Genomic DNA, 22,111 nt, shown 5'->3' with positions numbered 1-22,111 from the left:
GTACGAAGCTTCACTTGCCATGCCAAATGCATTGCTAGTAGTTTTTGAGAGTTATGATTTGTATTTTATAGCATGTGTGTGTGAAAATGAAGCAAGTCGATGACAAGGTTAAAAACTTAGAACGAAACATACAAAATATTTTTTGGATATTTCATTTTGATTTTTTTTTTTACTAAGGGAGAGAGAAGTTCTATGTTCTTTTTTGAGAGAGAAGCGAGGTTGGGGAGAGTTTTAGAGAGTAAAATGAGTATTTGTTTCTCTATTTAGAGAGAAGAAGTGTGATTGTAAGAAAAATAGTTTTCTCTCTCTATCTAAAGATTGAAAGATAGAGAAGAGATGAGATATTTTTTGTGGTAACTCTCTATTTAGAGAAAGAAAATGGAGAGAAAATGATTGGATGTAGGTTCTCTCTATTTAGAGAGAAAAAATGAAGGGAGAGAGAGAGAAGAAAGAGAGGAAATGAGATTTGTTTTTATTTTTTAAAATAGCTCTCTATTTAGAGAGAGAGAGAGAGAGAGAGAGAGAGAGAGAGAGAGAGAAAGGCGAGGGACAAAAAAAGGGAAAAAAGGTGGGGGAAGAGCAAGAGAGGAGGGGGAACAGGGTGAGCGGCAATAGCATAGTCGATTGGCTAGAGCGGCGGCCAAGAATGAGGGTGTAGGTGAAAGCACCGATTAGGTGTGAGCGCTAGATAGAGCAAAGGCACACAAGTGGGTTGGGTCACACACAAGCACGCACGGCATTACATGCATGACATAGTTGGACTAGGGATGACAACATTGGTCAAAGAGCTGGAGGCGATCACAATGGCTCTTTCTACCATTGGTATGGTAGGCAGAACTTCCTTCATATTTATTTATTAATTATTTGATTTGATTTGATTTGCGAGGTACCTTGACCTTTTAATTGGTCTATAGTTGGTATATGACACAAAAGCACACCGCCATTTTAAATTCCAATTAATCTCCATCAAACTTTATAATCATTAAAAACTAGTCTTACAATGTGAAATATCAAGGACTATACATTATTCAGGCCAAATGCATGGCTGACTTAAAATCATCAAATGGAAATAAAACAACAAACAGCATAAACGCTTTCCTATAAGAAATAAAAAATAAAAAACACACGCATACAATTCTCCAAACCCAAGCTGCTGATGAATTTACAATTGCATCTTCACATCATTACTTCATTTGCGCAGTAGTCTGATAAACGACTCTCTCAGGTCCACCTTTAAGCAGTTACTTTCTGTCTTCCATCAATATTGTCCAAATAGTACTTGTGATTTCCATCAGATGCACCATTGATGTCATCTTCTTCTTCTCTCATCAAATACTTATCCACCTGGGAAGCTGCTTGCCTCCCCTCACTTATCGCCCAGACCACGAGCGACTGTCCTCGGCGGCAATCTCCGGCGGCAAAGACGCCTTTAACAGACGTTGAGAAGCGACCATATTCCGCCTGGAAGTTGGAACGACCGTCCAATTCCAAACCCAACTTCTTTGCAATTGTCTGAAATAATAATGTGAATAAATCATAGAAAAGCAGTAAACAAATATATCGATGAGTTGGGCAACAATTACAGACATTTTATGGAGGAGGGTACCGAGCAAAAACTCACAGGTTTTTATATTTTTTGTTTTCATGCCCTGATTCTTTTTAGGATGGCTTATTTATGGCAATTTAATAGAGCTAAAGACCCATTAATAAGCTAATACCAGCTAAAACACTCATTTACATTTATTACAAGCAACTTACTTGTTGATATGATGTTATGGTCTGGTGAAGGACGGATTGAGAAGAGTAGGAAAAGAAAACTTACTGGTTCCGGGCCAAGGAAATGGCTAAGAGAACTAGATCGGCTTCGATAATTTGCTCAGAACCTCCAATTTCTTCGGGTCGGAGCCTCCCACTAGTATCCTTCACCCAGCGAACTCTCACCATTTCAAGAGCTTTAACAGCCCCATTTTCGTCTCCAATGAAACGCTTAGTCATGACTTCATAAGACCTTGGGTCCTTCCCAAACTTAGTTGTTGCTTCCTGGTGGCCATAGTCCACGCGGAATATGCGAGGCCACTGCAAAATTATAATAACGTTAAAAAATAAACAATCAAAATGCAGGAAGAAAACATAGAGCAACCTTTGGTTTTGGATTTAGTTCATCTTCAGATGATTAAAATCAGAAAATTATTTGGGATGATAAGATTTAAATCTTGAAAAACATTTGATTAATAGGATACCAAACAGCTCCAACAGTTAGCATCCACAACCCTTTGGCTGCCCTCCAAGAAAAAGGTTTAGGAAATAAAACTATCGGTATCCAAAAGTTTGTATTTATTTAGTAAAGGTGCCTGAAACCATCCACTGGTATATTGTGTATAGATTGCCTACAAAAATTGATGAGCAGTTTAAAATTCAAGAGAAGGATAAACCTGAGGCCATGGGTTGCTTGGTGCTCTTGTTCTAGGTGGCTCAGAAAGCAGCTCGAGATTTATGATGTTTGTGCAACCATGTCGAATAGATGTGCCGATGCAATCTGTGCCAGTGTCTCCACCACCTATCACCACCACCTTCTTTCCCTTGGCAGAGATGTAATTCCCATCCTGTAAATTGCTATCAAGCAAGCTTTTTGTATTTGAATGGAGGAATTCCATGGCAAAATGAACCCCTGAGAGTTCCCTCCCAGGAACTTCCAGATCTCTGCAAAATAAAGGAGTTAATGATATATCACACCTTAATTTTAGGGTTGGGATTCCAGCTCGAAGATTGAATCAATTTTTGCCTCAATTCAATCTTCAAGTCAATTTTGAGCTGGGCTTGGATTGGATGAAGTCGGCTCGAAATTTACTCTAAATATAAATAATATGTATACTTTTTAGGGGTATTATAAATAAACATATATGAATATTCAATATTAAAAAATATATAAAAGAAAAATAAATAATTTTGAGTTGGCTTGATTAAAATTCGAGTCAGCTCATATGAGGCTAATTCAAGTCAAGACAACTCATGATCGAAACAATTCGGTCCAACAACTAATTTTGAGCCAACACTGAATATGCTTTAACTAAGATTATTCTCACCCGACTTAATTTACATATATACATATATGTAACCTGATAAACGACAATCTATGTACCACTTTTGCAAAAATATTATAAAAAATTCAAATATTGGTGACTACCAGAGAAATAGGAACCTGCTCAACGTCTTAATTTAATATTAGTTGTTATAGCCAAATACCTTGGCTTTGTAGCTCCGCATGCCAAAATAATAGCATCACTATCAGCACGTATTCCATCAAGTGAGTACAATGGATCCGTTCCAACGTTTGCATTCACAACAAACTTGACACCTTCCTTTGTCATAAGATCAACGCGTCTCTGAACAATATCAATCTTATCTGCTTTCATGTTTGGAACTCCATACATCATCAAACCCCCTATGCGATCCGAACGTTCATATACTGTAACCCAATGACCCATTTTGTTAAGTTGATCAGCTGCGGCTAATCCTGCTGGTCCACTACCAACAATGGAAACCATTTTCCTGAATCCGAAAGCCCAAATAAATACAATCAAAAATATGCTTGTAACTGAAACCATGCATTCTGTTGGAGAATTTAACAGCAAAATTAAATATAGAACATGAAACTTTCTATAGATTCACATCCAATTGTATGGTAAGCCTCCCCTATTATGTTCAACATATCTGGTTGATCAATATGGGTATTTATTTTTCACTTAACCTGCGCTATTCTCAAACATTCTGGTAAGTATTTTATTGTTCGTTTGATGTTTCATTGCAAAACGTGAATAAAACCCGAGGAAGAGCTTCAATGTTCAATCTAGAGACAGCCAACTTTTGGATAAAAATTTCCTACTAGATTTTAGCAATTGGGACGCAAAGAATTGATCCTATAACTTTATACGGGCATATCCGAGTAATCAAAAAGAAAAATATGGAAAATATTCACAAGTTATGACATCCAAAAATGTACTCCAAAAAACTGAAATTTAAATGGAAGAAAATAGGAAGGAAAAAATCGCAAATTTTAAGGGAATTAATCTTACCCAGTTCTCTTGAGTGGAGGACGTGGTACCATCCATCCATTTTCAAAGGCTTTGTCTATAATGGAGCACTCTATGCTTTTAATCGATACGGGGTTCTCAATGATGCCAAGAACGCATGATCCCTCACAGGGAGCTGGACAGACACGGCCGGTAAATTCTGGGAAATTATTTGTTTCAAGAAGCCGATCCAATGCCTCACGCCATCTATTCTGATGGACCAATTCATTGAACTCAGGAATCTTATTTCCAAGAGGACAACCAGAGTTCTCCTGGATATACCGGAAACAACAAAAGAATATGAGTCACATGCAGAACCAACTTGAAAGCAACTACAGAAGGAGGAGATGCATAAACAACAAGAATCGTCTATGTAAATTAAAATTCCATCCTGCAACTTCCTTACCTTAAACTTTAGTTGAACCATGAAGACCTATTATATTACACTTCTGGAAATCTTAAGCACCAATTCTACTCAAATGAACATGAAGAAACCCTACTGATTAATCAAATACTTAACATCCCTTCCGAAAGCTGATGCAAATCTACACAGTATAAGTATCATAACAGAATTGCAGTTACATTTACCCTACCCATAAACAAAAATTGCCTAAAATAGATGTGTAAAATAACACAATTTGTAGCAGAAGTTCAGGGAAGTAAATGCTGAAATACTCAAGCCCGACAAAACCTATTTTGGAAAGGTGTAACATTACCTGATGGCAGAATGGGGTACCACAGTCCATACAGCGAGCTGATTGTGTTTTCAACAAAGGACCAGGTTTTGATTCCACAGCAACTTCCTTCCAATCATTAATCCGCTCATTAGGATCTCGATAAGCTATCCCCTCCCGCTCATACGTGATAAAACCTCGATGCTTGACAGCGTCAGCAACTTGAGTTGGCCTCTTTCTTGCCTTTGAGTCCAATTTCTGTGAATTAAAGATCAAAATTTAATAATGAAGGCCTCCGAGAAAATTTTATCAATTATTCAAATAATAGCACAACATGAAATGCAGAACTGAGGACTACAACTGCACTTATGATGAACAAATAAATGCTCGGAAGGTAGGGGGAACTGCATGGCAGGAATCCAACTCCATCCTGCCTATTGTAATTATTTTGTTTAATGCTCAACTTATCAATCAAAGATGAAATGGGCAGCTATTATTAAGGAAAACATATCTCCAGGTCTTACAATAAAATGAAACTAACATCCTTGTCAGAAGACAAACATAACAGCTCACAGCATCGGTCAAGTTGCATAATATTTATTTACTAGAAGAGGAAAAGTGACATGTTAAATAACCAATAAGTGAGCCAACAAAGAAATGGTCATTGAGATTACCAGATCTCCGTTGACATTCCTTGTTGCAGTTGCTAACTTCTTGAGCTCTTCAAATGCATCCTTCTTCATCAGTTCACTTTCCTCTTGCTGCTGTGCTTCTTTGGCAGCTTTTTCAACCTTCAATTTCTGAAGCATCCTCTTATAATCACGTGGGAAGACCTTGACAAATTTAGGGAGAAGATAATTAAAATTAGAGAGGATTTCCCTTGCTAGTTGACTGCTAGTGTGACGCTGATGCTGCTGTATCATCATTTTCAATGTCATAATGTCCTCTTCTTCTTCAATCTTCTCAAGATCTACAAGCTCTAAATTACACAGGTTATGGAATTTCCCATCCACATCATAAACATAAGCAACACCACCACTCATGCCAGCAGCAAAATTCCTCCCAGTTTTCCCAAGCACAACAACTACACCACCAGTCATGTATTCACATCCGTGATCTCCTACACCTTCTACTACTGCCGTGGCACCAGAATTACGGACACAGAATCTCTCCGCAGCCATTCCACTAAAATAAGCTTCACCTTTGGTTGCACCATACAAAGCAACATTCCCTATGACAATGTTTTCCTTTGGATCAAATTTACTCTGATTTGGAGGGTAAACAATAATCTTTCCACCTGATAACCCCTTTCCAACATAATCATTGCTATCTCCTTCAAGTTCAAGAGTAATTCCAGGGCAAAGGAAAGCACCAAGGCTCTGACCAGCACTTCCATTTAATCTAATATGGATTGTATCTGATGGAAGCCCATCCATGAAATATTTCTTCGTAACTTCATGGCTAAGCATGGTTCCAACAGCACGATTTACATTGCGAATTGGCATTTCAATGTAAACAGGAATGGCCTTATCTAAAGCAGGTTTGGACAAAGAGATCAGCTCATTGTCTAAAGCCATTTCAAGACCATGATCCTGATTTTGGACAAAATACTGTGCAGCATCCGGACGTATTTCTGCTGCAGGTTTGAGCAATAAACTAAGATCAATGTTCTCCAGTTTTTCATTATTCTTTACAACATCAGGATCTATTTCTAACATGTCTGACCGACCGACCATTTCATTTATAGTTCTAAACCCCAACTGCGCCATGATTTCACGCAACTCCTCTGCCAGCATAAAGAAGAAATTTATAACATGCTCTGGCTCTCCAGAAAATTTTGCGCGAAGAATAGGATCTTGAGTAGCAATGCCCACAGGGCAAGTGTTTTTATGACATTTCCGCATCATAATACAGCCAAGAGTTATCAGAGGGGCAGTACTGAAACCAAATTCTTCAGCACCGAGTAAAGCAGCAATAGCAACATCTCTTCCATTTTTTAACTGGCCATCTGTTTGAAGGACTGTTCGACCACGAAGATTGTTTGCCACTAGAGTTTGATGTGTCTCAGCTAATCCAAGCTCCCAAGGAAGCCCAGCACTCTTAATGCCCGTCCATTTTGAAGCACCAGTACCACCATCATGCCCGGATATCAAAACATGGTCAGCATGTCCTTTTACAACACCACTAGCAATGACTCCAACACCAGCCTCAGAGACGAGCTTAACACTAATTCGAGCACCAGGGTTTGCATTCTGTAAGGACAAAAACAAATATATTACAATAGAAGACAGTCATTAAACATACATTAGAATCCCGAATCTTCCATAGAACTACAAATTCTATTAAAAAACCGTAGAGTAGGTAAACAAAAATGCATCCATTACAAAAAATGAAAACAATTACAGAATTGCACAAGATTAAGAACTACAAACAAACCTCTCCATACCCAACATTCGTAAACTGAATTGACTGTCACATTAAAGGACGAATAATCAAAACGTATACCTTAAGATCATGAATTAATTGTGCAAGATCCTCAATTGAATAGATATCATGGTGAGGTGGGGGGCTGATAAGCCCTACCCCAGAAGTAGAATTCCTAGTGATGGCTATGTCACCAATAACTTTATGTCCTGGAAGTTCACCCCCTTCACCTGGTTTGGCCCCCTGATTAACAAGGAGAACAAAACATCAGCATAAATGCAAAAGCAGAATCAAACTAAATTCCAGTTATATAACCTCACCAAATTTCAAAGGTATGCATCAGTAATAGATACAAAGACACACGTAGGTGCTTTGTAGAATCAGCATCATCTGTCCATGAACGTAAATTCATAAACAAGAGGACCTTTTGTTCCAGTAGCAAGAACAGAGGTAGACAGGAAGCAGATGACCCAATAGAAAAATTTCTAGAACAAAAATGGCATTGTGGACTTGAGTTGGTTTGGTGGAATTACCTGAGCCATCTTTATTTGAAGTTCATTAGCATTGGTGAGATAATAGCTTGAAACCCCAAATCTTCCACTGGCAACTTGTTTGATAGCACTCCTCTTCGGATTCTTTGAACCATCTGGAAGCGGAACCATCCGTGAAGGTTGCTCACCTCCCTCACCTTCATTAAATTTTAAGTAATCATCAGGTAGTAAAAATAGGGGTGAAAAAACAAGCAAATATTTAATAGCAAATGTCAGTAATCAAGAAAGCCTCATGAAAGACTGCTTACAATAACAAAGCTAAAAAAAAATTCAACTCTACTTAATAAGTACTAAATAAAGAATCCGAAGAGAACAAATCCAGAGATTGCATTCAACTTTGTCTACAAGCGAGTCCTGGCATAGCCATATTGATGTGAATCCAGGAGTTGTTTTAAGAAATTAATAAAGGTTGTTGGAGCAATGATAAAAATAATTTTGAAGAGTCTCAAAATTGAAAATTCAAGAAAGCTCTTAGAAGAAAACGATGCTTAGGCAATCCATCACAACTAAATTTGCAAGTTCTTTAAAATAACAACTTAAACAAAAGTAATGAAATGATTAGTCAACTAGAATCCGACGGTTAACAAAGCGACCGTCTCACCTTGAGGCTCAAAGCCACTCTTCTACGTCTAGGGTTGTCGGAGGAAGAAGAACCATACGAGAAACGAAATCACTCCAAGGTTGACGGCGCAGACGATCCGTAGTGATGGAGAGGGAGGCGTAGGTGGTGGAGGTGGCGAGGGTGGTGACCGTTGATGATCCACTTGTAGTCTGAAAATTGATCGTCAATGACGTCCACAAGGGTGGGGAGGATTTGATTAAAGTAATATTCAATAGTGTCGTCAAAGCCAAACCTCACGTCGAAGAATGGAGACCGAAGAATGTGGATGACTCCGTAGACGTCGAATACGAGTCCGTGGTCAACTTCGGGATCCGCCATTCATGACTATGAAATGCTCTTGTGAATGAGTTTGGTTGTAGAATAGTCTTCAGTTGGTGGAGCTCAACAACACAGAGGAGAAGAAGAGATGTGGCAGCGTCTTGGAGGGGAAGAGGATTGATCCGGCGTGAGAATTTGATAGGGACGGCTATAGTGGAGAGGCTAGGAAATAAATTCAGGAAATCTGAAATTATTTCAGGTTTAGGTGAATAGGAGGGAATAAATTTGAGAATTTCAAATTAATCCCAAAAGGGGAAGGGTGGGGCGGTAATGGGAGAGGGATTTGGGGCTGATTTTGTGGAGATTGGGAATTAATTGGGAGAGAGAAAGCCAAGGAAGGGGGGCCGACCAAGCATAGAGAGGGAGAGAAGAATTAGAATTAAATAGATGGGGCCCACATGATTAAACAAGGATTTGAAGAAAATCTAAAATATATTTCAGATTTTGATAATAGGAAAGTTTCCTAATAGGAGGGATATCAATTAGGATTAATTTGAATTTCAAATTCAAATTGAAATCCAATTAATATGAAATTAAGGAGTTATTTTAGGAAAGTAGTAAAGGCCTCATGGAAAATTTGAAACTGGAATCCTTGACCCAAGAGGGGCCGGCGGCAAGCCTGGATGGCTGCAACGGGTTGGCGGCCGGCGGTTGGGAGGGGGAGGGGGGGGGGAAGTTGCAGCCGGCGGGTTAGTGGGGAGGGGCGACGGGATGGGGGTTTAGGGGAGAGGATTGTGAGGGGAAATTCAAGGGAGAGAGGGCCACGGATCTTGGGAAGAGGAAAAAGAAATTCAAGCACACAAACCTCAACTCTTTCTCCACTAGAACTCACGATGAGATCTAAGATGCCTCTCTCCTCAAGAACTCACAAATAGATCAAGAGGAGTTTTGGGAACTCACAAAGAGAACAACAAATAAAATTTTTCATTCATCAATAATCCAAATACAATGACTAAGCCTCTCATATATAGGCCTTCTGAAAATAAACACATAAAGACGAAATTGCCCTCGGGCTATAACATGCAATAACTTCCTCATAAGGGTACAGATGGAAAAACAATAAATATAAATAACATGAGAACATAGAACATCATAAATAAAGACTATGAATCATAGCCGTCGCTCGACGACTCCTCCGATGATAAGTTTGTCGAAATCTCCTACGAATGTCCTCATCACATATACTATCGATGAACAGTAGTTGAACACTTAAATGGAAAGTTTAGTGTAGCAAACTGATAAATTTGTATGAAAGTTCAAAAGCAAAACATAAAATACTAAAAAATTGCATTAGGGATTCAATTGCCAGAAGATGATAAGAACTAGGAAATAATTATCAATATAATATCCTTCTAATTTAATTGCTAATTAGTGAGTAAATACATGTTAGAAAAAAATATTAGGATTTTACAAGACAACTATCATTTAAATTCATGCTCGACATTGATCTGCAACTTTAAAAAAGACATAACTTGAATTACAGAAAAATAAATATACAAAATGGATGTTAGCATGCACACCTGTATTTGATTTTCCACCAAGTTTGTTCATGGCAATTGCAAGAGTAGTATGTGTTTCTAAAGATATTGAACCATAACTCATAGCCCCTGTACAGAATCGCTTCACAATCTCAGATGCTGGCTCCACTTCATCCAACGAAATTTTCACTTGGTCATCTTTAAACTTCAGCAACCCTCGTAAATTGCAGCTCTTATTAAGTTCCTGAATACGCTTGGAATACTCTTTGTATGCAGACACACTGTTTTGCCTAGCCGCTTCTTGCAACTTTGCAATAGCAAGAGGATCATTCAGGTGCACCTCGCCTCCTTTTCTCCAATGATAATCACCTGGATTGGGCAGTGCAACTACATCTGAACTACCAGGGGGTAAGGCCCGTTTGGGAAACGCCACATCATGGAGGCAAAGTGCATCAGCAGCAAGCATTTCAAAAGTAGCTCCCTCAACCCTGCTTGGTGTGCCTTTAAAACACCTATCAATCACCTCAGTAGAAAGCCCAAGAGCTTCAAATATTTGTGCACCTTTGTATGAGGCTAGAGTAGATATGCCCATCTTAGCAAGCACTTTCATCACACCGTCATTGCATGCTTTAAAGTATTTCTGGACAAGTTCCTCTTGTGAATGAAACTCACCATTCCCTTTAGGAGGAATCTTTCCATCAATTTGTAATCGCCAAATGGCTTCAATTGCCAGATATGGACATATTGCATCAGCACCGAATCCAACAAGCGTACAGAAGTGATGCACTTCCCTAGGTTCAGCAGATTCTACAACCAATCCAACCCTTGTGCGCTCAAGAGTTGAGACTAGATGCTGATGCACGGCACCAACTGCCAGGAGAGAACTTACAGCTACATTCTCCAATGAAAAACCTATAAAATAATTTCACTTAATCAATTCAAAATGATAATGGAGGTGCTTTAAGGTTGATAAATAACACTGTTTAATATTAAAAATAAAACCAAAAAATAAATAAGTGAATAGAAACACAAACTTGATATCAAAATTAGAAAAACAAAACAAAACAACGATGCTCATCCTTCGCATAATTGGATAATAAATTGAGAGATAAAGAAAAATAAATTTCATTGAAAATATTTCAGCTTTTATCACACAATAATGGTAGCATAAAAGATTTCAGACTGCAGAAACTTATCACCTCTGTCAGATAGCACAAGCGTTGTGTAGCCTTCATAAATAGCATTCCGAGCCTCAGAACAAATCCTATTCAGAGTCTCCTCCAAGCCTTTCCGACCATGTTTTTTAGGATATGTAACGTCAAGTATCTTGCTGCGCCAACCTCTGAAGTTCATCTTCTTTATAGCTTCCATTTCCTCAATGGTGAGAAAAGGTCCTTTTAGGATGAGACGATGACATTGTTCCTCAGTAGTTTCAGTTAAATCCCCTTCGGGACCAATCATACACTCCATAGATGTAACAATTTTTTCACGGATGGGATCAATAGGAGGGTTTGTGACTTGTGCAAACATCTGTTTGAAGTACTCAAACGTAAGCTTCTCCCTGCCTGACATCACAGCCAGTGGAGCATCATTTCCCATAGAACCAAGAGCTTCCGTGCCATCCTTTGCCATCGGAAGAAGCAACATCTCCAAGGATTCCACTGTATACCTGCATGCAAAATAATAAAGGAATGTAAAACTGTGCATGAACATGGTTAGCCTAAAAATAAAAATATACCAAACCTATTCGTACCCAAAGGCTTTTAGTGGAGCTAAAAGACCATGTATGCCCATATTTTCAATGGTGTCATCAAAACCATCTACCTATTAATTATGACAATAAATAAATTTGAAATAAGCTGCTGTAACACCTTAAGATATACACACTCATCAAAATTAGGAGAAATATATAAAGGAGTTTTTACTTACTGGGATGGTTCCTAATACAGCTGGAATGACCCTATCAGCTTCAGGCACGGAGTCAACAATGTCTTTCAATGTAATCTTCTGTTTCTTCAACCAGTCTCCAAATGGCCGTGCTAATGAATATTGCTTCTTCAATGCATCATCATCAACAACAATATGATTTTCGAAATCCACTAATAACATCATTCCAGGATTGAGTCTTCCTTTCCTAGAAACATCTTCTGGAGGAACATCAACGACACCAACTTCACTTGCCATGATTACTCTTCCACTATGTGTGATATAAAATCGACCAGGCCTCAAACCATTGCGATCCAATGTTGCTCCGAGATAGCGTCCATCAGTAACTGCATACAATTATAAAAAATAGTTAAATAAGAACCAACATGCCTAATAAAACCAGATAAATTTAAGTAGAACCTTACACGATACTAGCGCTGGTCCATCCCATGGTTCCATTAGTGCTGAAAAATATGCATAGAGTGCCTTCCTTTCTGGGTCCATGTTATTATCATTTTGCCAAGCCTCAGGTATCATCATCATGACAGCTTCTGGAAGATCTCTTCCAGCTCTCACTAGAAGCTCAAGGACACCATCAAAAGCACCTAAGATGTTACAAGCTACAGTTAATATTTTTCAAGCAGCTAGTAAACTTTTTATGCATGTTTAGAAGTACCATGCAAATAGATTATCTATTCCCATATATTTAACAAATAAAATCTAAGCTGGATGAAGAATGAAATAACCAATATGTAAACTTAAGGTTGTCGACCACTCATTTAAATCATTTGCTCTTTGGCTTAATGAATGAATAAGATATAAGACAGGAAATGCGAGCATTTATTCAAAACAAGTGGAAGTAATGGTGTAAATGCACAGAGACCGACTAAAATGGTAAGGGCAACCTGAATCTGATGAGCTAACATCCACAATAGGTAGAAGCTTCTTCATTTCATCCTTTGACAATCCCAAATTCTTGCACTTCAAGAGACCTTCACGTGCTTTCATCCTTAATAGAAAATTTGGTAAGATATATCAGAATCAAACTACAGAAAAGGGGAAAAGGGTAAGAAAATGAACAATAAGACAAAAAAGTATGAATAGTTAGATTTATTGGTTTGACGTTTTACCAATTTACATTCCCTCTAAGTGTATTAATCTCTCCATTATGTCCCAAAACTCGCATAGGTTGAGCCCGATCCCAACTGGGAAAGGTATTGGTAGAAAATCGAGAGTGAACCTGTACAAGAAACTCATATATCAACCCAGTAATTTCTATCTAGAACCAAATCCGCCATTATAATTCACACTAAGATGAACATTTCAAGCAATTCTGCACCAATGCACATATAAGAATGAGAAGCTTTTTAAATCTTCAGCGCCAATACAAAAAATATCATTAAAACCCTAAGCTACCTTGCCCATATATTATTTCCTTTCCACCTCCAAATTGAAAGTCTCATCCTTTAGGAAGTGACCATTTTGAGCACTGCATCAGGACTCTGCAACATGGTTTACTAAATACAACTATCAAGGTCTTTCACCAATTTACCCAAGGCATGCACAATACCCAAATTCAAATAATATACAATAGGAGATAACATATATAATTTGAAGTTTTTCCCTTCATCTTTAAATCTCAAATGTGTTACCATGGACCTAACTTTTCCCATGGAGCTTGTTGTAAAATGACACTTAGTTATAGAAGAGATTGTCAGATATGAAATATTTACCAGGGCCATGTAACTTGTAAATCTTTCATCACCAAGATCTGCATAATAATAGTTTTTCAACTGAATTGGTTTTAGCTGCCCTTTATAAACCACTGTCCTGCAATATAACAAAACAGTAGTAATTTAACAAATGATTTTGAATTCATCCCTAAGAGGTAAGAAGATGACAAAGTTATGCAAAAAGAAATACAAGGAAATAAAAAAGATAGCAGAAGGAATACAGAGAAAAAAAGAAAAAAAAATAGTCTTTATATTTGGATTTAATAATAATTTGTGGTGATATACTTTTAATAATATAGACCTCCTATTTGGTGTCCAGACCAGAAATTGCAAGTTATTTCATTTGAGTGATTCAAAATTAACTCGATGCTACTATACAATTACAATATGCAGAATTCTATGCAGCCCTTAGTTTACAAAACTAACATAATATGCTTTCAAATTGGCTTGTTGAGCCATCGTATATAATGCCAACCTAGAGCTCAAATTGACATGATAGTTGGGTTCGTAGGCTTTTGAATTGAGGACTTCACCAATTTGGCCCTTAAGCTTATTAAAAAAGGATGGCCTTCCGATGACCCGGTTAGGAAAGTAGATGCATTAGATTTAGATATGACCTTTCTTTATTAGATTTAAATGAGAATTTAACTTTCGACAAGGTACAATAGAGAAAAAGGATTCGTGTAGCCGACCCCACATAGTGGGATAAAGGCTTGATGTTGTTGTTGTTGTATATTTGGATTAAATAAAAAGGAAAATCAATCTATCAAAGACATTATCCTTTTTTAGTTAAATTGTATAAATTTGATACCCTCAACATGGAAAAGTACTAATATTGATAAATGTAAGATAGAAGGAAAGATGAAAAAAAGGTGGTGTTGGTCGTGTTGAGAAATAACAATGGAAAAATCACCTTGTAGATAAGGAGCATATGTAGAAGTCCCTAGCTTCACCATGTTTGAGATCTAAAGCAACTCGAATGGCTGCCATAGAAACCCTTCTTAATATGTACATCTGCATCGTTGAACAACAAAAGACCAAGAAAAAAAAATTAAGCAATAAGATATATATTCGTATGCACATGAAAACAATAAATTAAAAAGAGGGTGTCAGTACCTGTTGTTCAAAATCCACACTTTTTCTCAAACGAAGTTTCAGGAAGACTTGTTCAATGACTGGTTCTGTTTGAAGAGCAGATTGTCCCAAATCTGAATTATCTGTGGGTACATGGCGCCAACCAATAACCTCATGCCCCAATGACAATGCAGCCTAAAATGCAAATAAAAATTTCAAACATCCAAGGACAAGTTGAAAACTCATTAATAGTGGAATCATTAACACTTTTATTTCTTAAAATTAGTGGCCAAGGGTCAGCTAGAAAATTTTATTAGTGGGGTCACAAATTTATAATTTTTAATATATTCTTAATTTTTTCACGTGATTGCTTTTATATTTTTATTTAATAATTAATAATAAAATAATATTTAAACTTTCAAAAATGTAAGTTATTACTTATAAATTTGTGACATATATGAAAATTTTACACTAAAATTTATCATATTCTTTTGTAAGATTTAATAATAATTTAACTGAAAAACAAAAGTTTTGAATGACTTACTAGTCTAATAAGCAATTCATAAATAATGAGTTATCTCTAATTGGAGATAATTATATCCAAAAAGAAATTTCAGGTATATTTCTCCTTAAAAATGAATGAAAAAAATTGTAAGTTAAGTATATGATCCTTTTTGGTTTCATACATTAAATATTCATTTAAATATTTATAAATGAAAAAATAAATAAATAAAATGAAACAAAATTTAAAAAACAAAAAAATAATCAAAATTATCAAACCAAAATTTTCATGAGACCAAAATATGAAACAAGTACTAAAGTCTTTATTTATATTTGTTTTAATAATCTTTAAACAATTATTTCAATTATGAAAGCTAAGTAGATGAATCTGACTTGGGGAGCGTCTATCTTCTAGTTCTTAATGTTTTCAAGTTTTTGAAGCATGTAAATCCCATCAAATTTGTTGAAGAGCCTTATCTTGTAAATATATAGAAAGAAAATATTCAATTTTTATAAACCAGATAATTCAAATTTCCATGAAGGATTATAGGCCAGTGGGGGCACGTGCCCCCAATGCCCCCATGCTAGTTCTGCCACTATTGGTGGCACTAAAATCTAGTTGAGAATCTATAAATTGAACTATGCTAACAAACAATACACTAACAGTACAATATTAAAATAATATGGTGCACTTTAAACTCGTATAGATTTACTAAATCTAAGCCCAAACTTTAAAGTGCACTTAAAATACATGCCAAATAAAGGGAAATTTTTATAGTACCCATCAAAATGGAGAAATATAATTAATCTTCTCAAATAAATATTAAAAGTAAACTAAAAAATCATAATTAAATCTAAAAATGTTAAACATCTAGATTATTATAAAACCAATGTACAAATATGCCTAGCAAATTTACAAGCATAGAGAAAATCTCCAATATGGTTCAACTTTAAAAATAATATAAATCAATCTATTTAAAGTGGATGATTCAACATCCAAAATTCAAACACATACAATGACTTAGCTTGGATATCAGATCCTAATTCAATAAGCTTGAGGGCCAAAGTGTTGAAGCCCTCAATTCATAAACCTACGACCCAAACTGATTTTCTAAGATCTAATAACCTACTTAACATGCAAATTTTAAACAAGTCCAATGATTTAGCTTGGATATCAGGTCCTTGTTTAATAAGCTTAAGGGACAAACTGGTCAAGCCCTTAATTCAAAAGCCTACGGACCCAACTATTATGTCAATTTGAGCTCTAGGTTGGCATACATATATGATGGCTCAACAAGCCAATTTGATAGCATATTATGTTAGTTTTGTGTTGCAAATCTGAGTTTATGGATTAGACTTTTGATGATAGAAAACATTCATGATTTTCTACGACTGCATTGCCTACTAACTTTTCAGGTCCACATGATCGAATGCAACTCAAGCCAGCTCAAGATTGGGTAGATTTAGGTTGAGTCGGTCTGTAATGTTTTTTCTTTTTCTTGAGTCAATTGTAAAAGTGGTTCATGATGCTAAGTAACCTTACACACACACACTGAAGGGATTTTTTGAATTTTTTGTTTTGATTACATCGGACTGGACGATGTTCATATCGGCCAGGACGATCCGACTAAAAATAGAAATCCTAATTAGGGCATCTTGGTTAAGCAGCCGTCATTAAGCACATCGTCCTGGACGATCCTTGTATCGGCCAAGACGATAGGCTCAAATCAGAAAGAATCAGTCGTCATGATCAATTTAGGTATTCTTTATTTTAGTACATCAGCCAGAACGATCTCAATATTGGCCTGGACGATGCAGCACAATTATGTCTAAATTAATCTGGTAATTATAGAAAGCAATTCAGGCTGATTGATACGATCACATCGGCCGGGCCGATCGCAGGATCGGCCGGGACGATGTCCTGGGCGATTGATATCGGCCAGCATCTATTCCAGGCGATGTTCAGGACGATTGTACTCGAATTTGAACTAATCGGTCAGGACGATATTGTATTGGCCTGGACGATGTAACCAATTTTCTTCTGATCTTCCCAAATCGTCCCGGCTGATTGAGCTTACTTTGTACTGATCGGCCAGTACGATATTCCTATCGTGCTGGACAATAATGTCGGTTCTTGAAATTCTATTTAAAGGATCCGAATTTTCTCATGCAAAGAGACCTTTAGCTGTTGTCTTGACCTGAGAGAGCCAAGAGGAGAGGGAGAGAGAGAGAGGGAGAGAGAGGGAGGAACTTGTGAGGGGAAGTTTGTGAGAGGGATTCACAAAGGTTGCTCTAAGCAAGGTTCCAAGGCATCAAGATATGAAGTGAAATCAAAATATCCCAAAAATAAAACAACATGAAATATAGTTCAACTCAAACTCCATCTTTCCCAAATCACAGTATTCTTTTCATTAACATATAAGAGTTATTTTGAGCGATACCGGAACAAAATTTTATTGTAAGAGTTATTTTGAGCGGTACCGAGCGGTACTGCCTCGGTACCGAGCATTTACCTAGTGGTACCAATCATGTACTGCTAAATACCGAGCATATACTGCTTCGTACCAAGCATATACTGCTCAATACCGAGCATGTATTGCTCAGTACCGAGCATATACCTGCTCGGTACCAAGCGGTACTGGCTCAGTACCGAGCATTTACCTGTACCGCAGTACCGAGCATTTACCTAGTGGTGCCGAGCATGTACTGCTCAGTACCGAGCATGTACTGCTCAGTACCGAGCATGTACTGCTCAGTACCGAGCATAATTTTTAGAGGCGGACGCCTCTCAACCGTGAGGCGAGGTGCGCCTCAAGGCGCGCCTCAATAAACTTGAGGCGTACGCCTCAAATCTTGAACTCATTGCATAGGCTTTCAGGCTTAAATGGACGAAATTGCGCTGAGGTGCGCCTCTTATTACGCAATTTTAAACCATGGGTTCAACTTTAAAAATAATATAAATCAATCTATTTGAAGTGGATGATTCAACATCCAAAATTTAAACAAATACAATGACTTAGGTTGGATATCATATCCTAATTCAATAAGCTTGAGGGCCAAAGTGTTGAAGCCCTCAATTCATAAACCTACGAGCCAAACTGATTCTCTAAGATCTAATAACCTACTTAACATGCAAATTTTAAACAAGTCCAATGATTTAGCTTGGATATCAGGTCCTTGTTTAATAAGCTTAAGGGCCAAATTGGTCAAGCCCTTAATTCAAAAGCCTACGGACCCAACTATCATGTCAATTTGAGCTCTAGGTTGGCATACATATATGATGGCTCAACAAGCCAATTTGATAGCAAATTATGTTAGTTTTGTAAATTAAGGGCTGCATAGAATTCCGAGTCAATTTTGAATCACTCAAATGAAATAACTTGCAATTTCTGGTCTGGACACCAAATAGGAGGTCTACATTAGTAAAAGTATATCACCACAAATTATTCTTAAACCTCCCTGCGGTTTTGATATAAAAAAAAATTTATTTGTTTTCATTGAAGTAAGCCCTGTTTTTTCATTGCCAACATAACATGTTGATGAACTGACCATGCTGGGAAATTTTGCAGGAAAGCAAAACATCGAAGGCTTTGGCATTATCATGCTAGACTATAATGAAAGCAGAACAGATAAATTCTCAAATCATGATCTCCTCTCAACAAAATATACCTTGGCATTCACTCCCAAAATAAAGAAAGGATAGACGAAGGTTGAACTAAAAATTTTGCAATAACACACAAACTCTAAAAAAAACTTAAAACTATTTTAAAGAAAACAAAAAGCATCATTCAGTCTGACAACAGCTGCTTTATTTTAGAGTTACCTGGGCAAATACAGTCTTGCCTTCTTCGCGTCGACCGGGATCTGAAGGCAGGAAAAACATGCCAACCGCATATTGGCCAGGTGGCGGCAAGTCAAATCCATGATGCTTGGCTACCTAATTAATTTTTAAAAAATTCAACAAATTTGTCAAACAATTGGCAGATGTATGCTAGTCTCGGAGGCCTGAAAAATGTTAAAAAAATATTTAATAAATCCAGTTTATTTGTGGATTTGTAGGGGAAATAAGCATTGTCTTTTTAAAAAAGAAAATTCAAGCAGCAGGATGCATTCAGGAGACAAGTAAAAATAAAAATAAGAGAATCAACCACAAGAATAAAACTCGGTAAAAACAAAATAGGCACCTCCTTGTAAAAATCATGCGGAAGAGCCACAAGGATGCCAGCCCCGTCGCCGGTGTTAACCTCACAACCGCATGCTCCCCTGTGTGCCATCCTAACCAACATCTCCAAGGCATCGGCAACCTGCACAAAATTAAGCAGAAAACATCGGCTTGGATACGATTAACCAAAAGGTCATCAGCTTGCAAACAGTTTAATAAAGAAAACCATATATTCACCGTTTCCCGCTTGTACTCGCCGGAAAGCTCTGCAACAAAGCCGACACCGCAAGAATCCTTATCAAAAGATGCGTCGTAGAGACCGAGCGGCTTCTCCGGCACCTGAGACAGTGACATGGTCGCCGACACAACCTTAAGCACAGGGGAACGGCCAGGCCCATCAGTCCACCAAAGCTGAACCCGCTCGGAAGCGCGCAACTTCGATCCTAACAATTTCTTTCCCAGATAAACACCGGGAGACTGCCTCAGAAACGAGCATCTCGCCGGTCGGCGCCCGCGACAACCAACCGTCGCAATTGGAGGGACGGCCACACATTCATTCTGAAGCTTGAAAGCCGTGCCTCGCACTGCTGACATGGACGAGCAGCTTACGACGATCACAGGAAAATGAAACGAAGACGCGGTGTTCGATTAAATAAGTCTCAGGATCCAACCAGATCCAGCGACTACACACCTCTGAATCAAAGACCTTCGTCCAATCCCTCAACCAGAATACGTCAACAACAAATCCAATTTCACTTCCTCTCTATAGAAATCTAAGAAACAAAACAAACAAATAAGAGCAAAGCGAACGATTCTGCTTTCACAATACTTATTTCTAGATCCGCCTGTTTCAGTCACAAATCAAGAGGATAGATATCAATGCCTCCAAAAACAAATCAAATGGATAAGCTATTGAAAATCCGCAAAATCTTCAACAGCAAATCCACCTTTCCCAAAACCTTCTGAGCCGGATTCCTCGCCGCCCTCACCGACCGCCTATTCGACCAATCCCTCTGATCCCTTCTCTCTCCCTCTCCCTCTCCCTCCTTCGTTTCTTCTCTCTCTGTTCATCGCGCAAAGATTGGAGCAGAGAGCGCCATTTATAGGATTTCGAGGGAGCACAAGGCCAGCTACCACCGAATTATATATTATCACTTTTAATTAATTTTTTAAATTAACACAGTTGCATTTTACTACACTGGATTACTGGCTATGGGCCCGGGGTTCTGGACCCACTGTTAGATGGTAGCCCGACCGGGTTTAGTTTGCCACGTGGAGATAGCACCACTCTCTGGCTGGGCCAACTGAGCTATCCCCGACCGCCTCCAAGGCTCGGCTCCGAGCCTCCGCGGTGAAATGATAACTCTTAGCGGTTACGGGGTCACCGCATATAGCTTTTATTCTCACCGTCAGCATGCTTACCGCACGGAAATTCCTTTCTTAAATGCTCTTAACACATGTTTGTAATTAGCTAATTATGAAACAGAAGTTCTAAATTGCATATTTATCCAAAAAATTATTCGCGAGAAGGTATAGATGCAAACGTAAGAAAGTTCACAATTTGCTTTTTGACTAACTATCAAATCTGAAGTAGATTTGGTCCCACTCGAAATTTGCGAAGCTGCCACCTGTGAATTTTTATTATTAAGCTTTTTAAAGATGATGGGCAGCTCCTATCACTATTACATGATAAATAATTTAAAAATATTTTCATAAGATATAGAGATTTAACCCATTTTATAAAAATAAAATATAATTAAATATCTTAGAAATACATGAACATATCACGCTTTCTTTAAAAAAACTTATCATAGAAAAATATAAAATAATTTTCTAATTTACAACTTCCAAATTTTAATATTTTGAATTGAATTAAAATTTTATTTGATTGAACATACTTCAGATTTGATAATTAGTCCATAAGCAAATTGTAAACTTTCTTATGTTTACATCTATACCTTCTCACGAATCATTTTTTTTTATAAATATGCAATTTAAATTTTATATTTCATAATTTGATAATTACAAACACGTGTTATATTGAATATCAATTTTTGAGAATCATGATATTTTCATGTATTTCAAAGAAATTTAATTATATTTATTTTTTTATGTAATCATATTATTGTGGACTAGAATACTCATGGCTTCGAGGGTTTGGCGTCGTTTGTGGGAATCTCAATCCAACTCACCACTTCAATGGCCAACATGCGTAACAATCATAACTTGTGAGCCTTCCGCTCCAGCACATATCAATCAAGATATCAGTCTATAAATTAGGGACGTCAAGCATCTGTCTCTTTTCATCCTAGTGGGTGAAATCGTACTGGAGAAGGAACTTCAGGTAATTTGAAGTTGAGAAACTCGGTAACTGGTGTTAGCACAAAAACGGGAGATTCATCTCCCTCAGAATCTGCCACTGACTGGAAATGTTAAACTTGAGCAATTCATACCCCCTCTCCCCCAGTTAAGGATGCATCCCCTATCATGTCAAGATAATGAACTCGATGACACAGCAAGCTCTACTCATCCTTTATGCATTGGTCAACCACCCTGCATTCCTTTAGTTGTCATCGAA

General features: G+C 37.5%; 1 protein-coding gene across 1 annotated transcript; it reads right to left on the bottom strand.

The window, feature by feature from the left end:
• Positions 1-943: 943 nt before the first annotated feature.
• Positions 944-20,630, bottom strand: LOC110110468 (glutamate synthase 1 [NADH], chloroplastic). The gene is given in 23 exon segments (XM_020841957.2): positions 944-1,512; positions 1,823-1,842; positions 1,845-2,076; positions 2,433-2,700; positions 3,244-3,549; positions 4,074-4,342; positions 4,787-5,002; positions 5,419-6,996; positions 7,250-7,411; positions 7,702-7,856; positions 10,180-11,049; positions 11,337-11,806; positions 11,891-11,961; positions 12,067-12,410; positions 12,489-12,668; positions 12,969-13,072; positions 13,194-13,303; positions 13,797-13,893; positions 14,710-14,810; positions 14,913-15,065; positions 19,195-19,308; positions 19,556-19,675; positions 19,771-20,630. Coding segments are annotated over 23 exon segments (6,576 nt in total). The 5' UTR covers positions 20,128-20,630; the 3' UTR covers positions 944-1,233.
• Positions 20,631-22,111: the final 1,481 nt, after the last annotated feature.

This window comes from Dendrobium catenatum, unplaced genomic scaffold, assembly GCF_001605985.2.
Source record: "Dendrobium catenatum unplaced genomic scaffold, ASM160598v2 original_scaffold_171201, whole genome shotgun sequence".
NCBI lineage: Eukaryota > Viridiplantae > Streptophyta > Magnoliopsida > Asparagales > Orchidaceae > Dendrobium > Dendrobium catenatum.
This window is presented reverse-complemented; position numbering and strand designations above follow the sequence as displayed.